Consider the following 6,000-nt stretch of genomic DNA (forward strand, 5'->3'; position numbering starts at 1 on the left):
AGGAACAGCATCCTGCAGAGTGTTGTGAAATTTGCCCAGGTGTCGGTGGGAATGCCTGTGGCGATGGTGGTAGGGCACAGGAAGAAACTCCAGGGTGACAACAAACAAAATGAAGTCCAGCAAGGAATACTTCACATGTTTTAGGAGAACACTTGAATTCCCCAAATAGCAGAAGCAGGAGCAGACCAGGAAGGAGATCCTAAGGACCTGAAGCAGTGGCAACAGGTAGCCTTGTGGTTGGAGGGAGCAGTGGTATGGATTCTGTGGGCAAGGAGGTCCTACGCCAGCATCCCAGATAGGATGTCAGGACCTGCAGCTGTGAAGGGTCGTTTCAGAGCCTTCTGCCACCTGAGAACCCCAGAGCCATTCTCTTTCTTACTTAATAGTTGTAGAACTCACTTTGAACCAGCAGCCCTACAAGGTAATACTTTTACCATTTTCTTGTCCCGTAATGTTGCCTCCGTGATGCCAGCCTATATTCCGTGGAGTTTTTAAAGTAAAGGGATGTCATGCCCAGATTGATCCATTCTGCAGATAATATACTAGCCTTTCAGGGTTTCTTCGGCCAGCAATTCTGTTAGAATTCAAGCGTGAAAGGATGATTTGGAAAAAATTATAGCCCTCAAGGAAATTTGCTGCCTGGTGGGCCAAAGACGTACAATCGTCTGTGGTACAAGGCAGACTACAGTGAGAGCCATAATCAGAGTACAGGGAGTAACAAGAACAGAGGGAGTGAGATTAATTCTAACTCAAGGAATCTGAGAACTAAACGTCCTTCTTACCTTCTGTTTCCTTTCTGTATTCTCTTCTTCCAACTTTCTAAATGTGGATGCTGCAAAATTCTACCGTCTCCTTCTTGTGTATTGACTCTGGTGGAAATCCCATTTATTCTCCTGGTTTCCCTTTTGCTGTCTTTGCCTTTGTCTCCCAATCTCCATGTCCTGACTAACCCCACAGTCATGTCTTCTGCTCCTCCTTGGCCTGATCCCTCTGCCCTAGCAAGTAAGCTCCTCCCCATTCTCTTCTCCTCTCTCTGCTCCTGCCACCTTTCCCTAGATTTCTGAAACAGCTTCAGACCCAACTCTGACACATTCTTAAAAACCCAGATCCAGTCAGAGCTCCTTATGGATCTTTTCCTGACCACCCAGCTAGGATTGCTCTCCCCCTGCTGAAGTCTCCAGTACTCGTCTCTATTGCTTTTCTGGCAGTTGGCAGAGAAGGCTGCCTTGGATTGGAATGGATATTACACGTGTGCATATTTTTTATATTTATTGAACTGCAGTCTCCTAAAGGGTAGGGACTGTGTCCTCCCCCTCACCCCCCAGGACTTCACAGAGCACCACAGCACACTGTAAAGAGGCAGTAAGCACAGGAAAAGGTGTGCGAGTGTGTTCTAGGTATAGAAGAGAAATTGAGTTTCAAGCCCGAGAGTGTCCTTGCAAGAGGACATGGAGGCAGCAAAGTCCAAGTGCACAGGCCAGTGTCAGTGCCGAGAGAGACAAATAAGCTGGACAGGGACAATGAGTCAAGACAAATGCCAGCGACCAGGGCCTTTTAGCAAGTTGGGATCGGAAACGACAAGCGGGTTTCCACGAGAAGGTCATGACTGTAACCTGAGACATGCTCTACTGGATTTTGGCAAGCAGGGGTTGACAGGTGTGTGCTGGGAGCCAGACAGAAGCTGTGTTCACCTCACAGTTCTGCAGGTAGTCAGAACAGCTGTTGATAGCAGGGGCCAGCTTCGCTGGCAATCTGAAGGACTCTACCCCGAGCACCTTATTCCAGAGAATCTGTGGCTTCCAACTCCGGTTTGTCCCTGCCAGCGATGCTGTATGAGTGGTTAGCCCATGACTAAGCTGAAGTCACAGGATAACTTTCAGGAGGTCAAGGAGGCCCAGTACAGGAAGGCCATAGGGCTGACCATGGTTGGGGGGTGTAATGTGGCTCTTCTGTTAGTACTGGTGCATTGTGCTCCTTGCCAACGGCTGGAGGATGGTTCCCTGGGCCTCATGAAATTTGTGGAGCTTTTCCACCTAGTGACCTTTATCGCCCTCTTCATGGGAACTCATGCAGACCTTTCACTGTGGCAGGTTTTTATCGATTCTAAGACTCTGCCTTCCACCCTGAGCCCCAGCAGCCTGCTCTCTCCTGATGAGTGGCCAGTTCTGGTACCAGTGTTACCCATGAGGGCTCCAGCTAGAGGACTGGCTCTGGGACCCCATCTTGTACCTCTGGAATGTCCCTGAGTAGGTCAAAGCCTGCTGTATTGTGAATCAGGGGAAGCCTGAGAACCTGGCCCTGCCTCTGCAGCAGGAGGGGAATTGAAGAGGGGTAGTGACGTCTGAACTGCTTTGTACTCTGAACGCTGAGCCCCTTCCTGCTCACTGACTTTGAGAACAGCTCCTTCCTTTCCAGCCCCTCCCTGGCCCTCTCCCACTCCTCCAGCTGTCATTATTCCGGGGCATTACTTCCTATACCCCAAATTGGCAGGTGTTTAGAATCACCTGGATGCTTTAAAAAATAAAAAAGTTCTTAGTCCCTACTTACGGAAATTCTCTTTAACTAGGTATAGATGGGGCCTGGGAATCTGGCATTTTTGTACATCTGTACGTTAAAAAAAAAAGAATGTTAGAAGGATGGATAATGGAATTCCTAAGTTACTGAGTAATTTTTATTTTCTTCTTTCTCTAATTGTGCTTTTTGGATTTTCTACAATGATCATATATTGCTTTAGAAATCAAAGAAGGAATACCAGTTGCTGTCAAGGTGACCCTATGTGTGTCAGAGTAGAACTGGGCTCCGTAGGGTTTTCAGTGGCTGATTTTTTGGAAATAGATCACCAGGCCTTTCTTCCGAGGCATCTCTGGGTGGACTCAAACCTCCAACCTTTAGGTTAGCAAGCGAGCGTGTTAACTGTTTACATCACCCAGAGAAAGAATGGATATCATTAAAAAAACAAAAACCAGATCATGAAGTTATCAGTCACGTTCAGAAAACATTAAACACACACACACACACACAAAACCAACCCCCTTGCGACTGAGTTGATTCCAAATCATGACAACGCTGTTAACTCTCTTAAATTTGTTGCTCTTTTTCGCAGGGGGACTTGATCTCATCTTCATGCCAGGTCTTGGGTTTGACAAACATGGCAACCGCTTGGGGAGGGGGAAGGGCTACTATGACAGCTACCTGAAGCGCTGTCTACAGCAGCAGGAAGTGAAGCCCTACACCATGGCCTTGGCTTTCAAAGAACAGATTTGCCACCAAGTCCCAGTGGATGAACATGACATGAAGGTAGACGAAGTTCTGTATGAAGACCCATCAACATCTTAAGTCCAGATGACGACAGCCAAATAAACGATGTTTTGTACCAGAAAAAACCAAAATACATGTATTTTCCTTTGTCAAAAAACAATTGAAATTGCACACCAATATGGGTACGGACTGCATTTTTTTTTTTATTAACTTTTATTGAGCTTCAAGTGAACGTTTACAAATCAAGTCAATCTGTCACATACAAGTTTACATACATCTTACTCTGTACTCCCACTTGCTCTCCCCCTAATGAGTCTGCCCTTCCAGTCTCTCCTTTCGTGACAATTTTGCCAGCTTCCCACTCTCTCTATCCTCCCATCACCCCTCCAGACAGGAGATGCCAACACAATCTCAAGTGTCCACCTGATATAATTAGCTCACTCTTCATCAGCATTTCTCTCCCACCCGCTGTCCAGTCGCTTTCATGTCTGATGAGTTGTCTTCGAGGATGGTTCCTGTCCTGTGCCAACAGAAGGTCTGGGGACCGTGGCCGCTGGGATTCCTCTAGTCTCAGTCAGACCATTAAGTATGGTCTTTTTATGAGAACGGACTGCATTTTTTTAAGTGTAATTGTAAATATCTAACATAAAACCTTAACATAAAATCATCTTTAAAAGCCAATAGACATGTGAATGGTAGAATATTAATTAAAAGGAGGATATTACTATATGATTGACAACTTAACTTCCTGGCGTTAACATGACAAGTGTTTATCTTTCTGCTTTGCAGTTTAAGTTAAATATTTATGAGGACCTGTGCGGTGACTCAGAGTGTGAGTGGACGTTAAGTCCCTTGAGAGCAGGCACTGAGTTTTATTAATGTCCTGCTGTGGGCCTGGCCAGCCTCTGGCAGGCATACGGAGACTCAGCCATATTGACTGATTTGTTGATGTTTGCTTTGGGTACAGAGTTCCCCCAAATTTTACATATCATTTCCCCGTAACTTCGTTTATTCACTTTGAAATTTTATGTTTGACCCTTCGTAGCTTTTGATGGTTAGTCGACTGAAACCTTTTTATGATTTAACTACTTTAATTCAGTTGATCGGTTCCCAACTCTGCCATTCTGTATGTAGCCACTTCAGAGTTTAAGGCCTGGTATGAATTGGAAAATTAGTTTATTTGTGGTTTCTCCTTTGGAAATGAAATTTGCTGTGGGTTGAAAGTTGGCAGATGGCATCATAGCTAGGGAGTGGTGATTTTGTTGGGGGAGGATTTGGTTATAACCAGAAACCCAGGAGTCTTGTAGATGCTGCTCTGTCACTCATGCCCCATGGCCAGCTTGTCACAAAGTCCGGTTGATTTTGTTTCTGAAATGCCTATCTCATCTGTTCTGTCCTTCCCATCGTCCTGTCACTCCTTTTGTTCAGGCTCAGCAGTCCTGAGCTGAACTGGATAAGGGCCTCATATCTGGCTTTCTTGCCTTTAGTTTTGCTCCCTCCAAATTATTTCTCGAACCCAAAAAACCAAACCCGTGGCTGTCGAGTTGATTCTGACCCATAGCAACACTATAGGACAGAGTAGAACTGCCCCATAGGCTTTCCATGGGTTTGAACTGCTGACCTTTTGGTTAGCAGCTGAGCTCTTAACCACTCTGCCACCGGGGCTCCAAATTATTTCTCAAATCACAAAGTGATCTGATAAAGGACAGATCTAATCATGAAACACTCATGATTGGAATCTTCTGGAGTTTACTGGGTAAGGGCCAAATGCCTTCCCTGTGTACAAGCTCTTTAACATTCACACCTGTTTTTTCCTCGCCTCCTTCTCCCCATTCCTGTATTCTCCTCACACACCATTTCTGCAAGGGTGCATGTAGTTCTGAGCTTTCAGGCTGCTTCTGCCCTCTGCACTCTGTAAGCATGCTTTGTCCTCTGTTTGCAATGCTCTTTCCTCATTTGTTCATCTGAAAAACTCCTGTGTATCCTTTGAGACTCAGCTCCAGTGTCACCTCTTCTGCAGTCTTCCCTTGCTTTCCCCAGGCAGAGTTGTCCTGGGAATTGTCACTCTTACCATATTGCCACGCACATCAGTTATTAGTTGCCATACCTGTCCCCTTCACCAGATTGTGAGCTACGAAGAGCAGGGATGACCTTTATTTAAACTTTTAATACTTAGCAGATACTTAGACATATAGTGGGTGTTCAGCAAATTTTTTTGAATGAATTAATTGAATACTCTCACATGTGTTTTTTTTAAAACACAGATCCACATTATTCTTTGAGTAATAGCATTTAGTTTGACGTTTTATGTACAGAAGTGAAAACACTTTAAGAATGTCAGCTTTTGACTGAAATTGGACTTACGCAGTATAATATGTACAGTGAGAAATGGGAGGGAAACAGACTTTCTACAAACTATACAATTACATTATGGTACTGGTCAAAATTCTTGTTAAGTGTTACTTCAGTGATAAAGTGATATTAATATACCCGACATGACTATGGGTCTGAAATAGTTAAAACAATAAAATTCCTGAGCTACTGCAGGTCTGAAAACTTTAGCATTGCTGCCAGCAAGTATGCCAGTGCACAGACTTGAAATGAGGTTTTAAGCTGTTCTACCAAGGGAGAACATTTGAAAACCACTCCCTCTGCCCCTAAAGTGCAGCTAGAATGCAAGGTTGACTGGCCAGAAAACCCAGGGTGCTGAGATTCAGGAGAGTCAGAGGGCTTCAGGGTCTC

At 44.9% G+C, this 6,000-nt stretch overlaps 1 protein-coding gene across 11 annotated transcripts in view; it reads left to right on the top strand.

Moving 5' to 3' along the window:
- Nucleotides 1–3,463, top strand: part of MTHFS (methenyltetrahydrofolate synthetase) — a 61,778-nt gene extending 58,315 nt beyond the window's left edge. For 4 of the 11 annotated variants that reach the window (XM_023552971.2, XM_023552972.2, XM_023552967.2 and 1 more), the window contains exon 4: nt 3,104–3,463. In XM_023552971.2, the coding sequence (XP_023408739.1) occupies nt 3,104–3,336 (233 nt within the window). In that variant the 3' untranslated portion in view covers nt 3,337–3,463. The remainder of the gene's footprint in view (nt 1–3,103) is intronic. The other 7 variants (XM_064267208.1, XM_023552969.2, XM_023552968.2 and 4 more) reach the window with 5 other exon arrangements.
- Nucleotides 3,464–6,000: the final 2,537 nt, after the last annotated feature.

This window comes from Loxodonta africana, chromosome 13 (genome assembly GCF_030014295.1).
Source record: "Loxodonta africana isolate mLoxAfr1 chromosome 13, mLoxAfr1.hap2, whole genome shotgun sequence".
In the NCBI taxonomy this organism is placed as follows: Eukaryota; Metazoa; Chordata; class Mammalia; order Proboscidea; family Elephantidae; genus Loxodonta; species Loxodonta africana.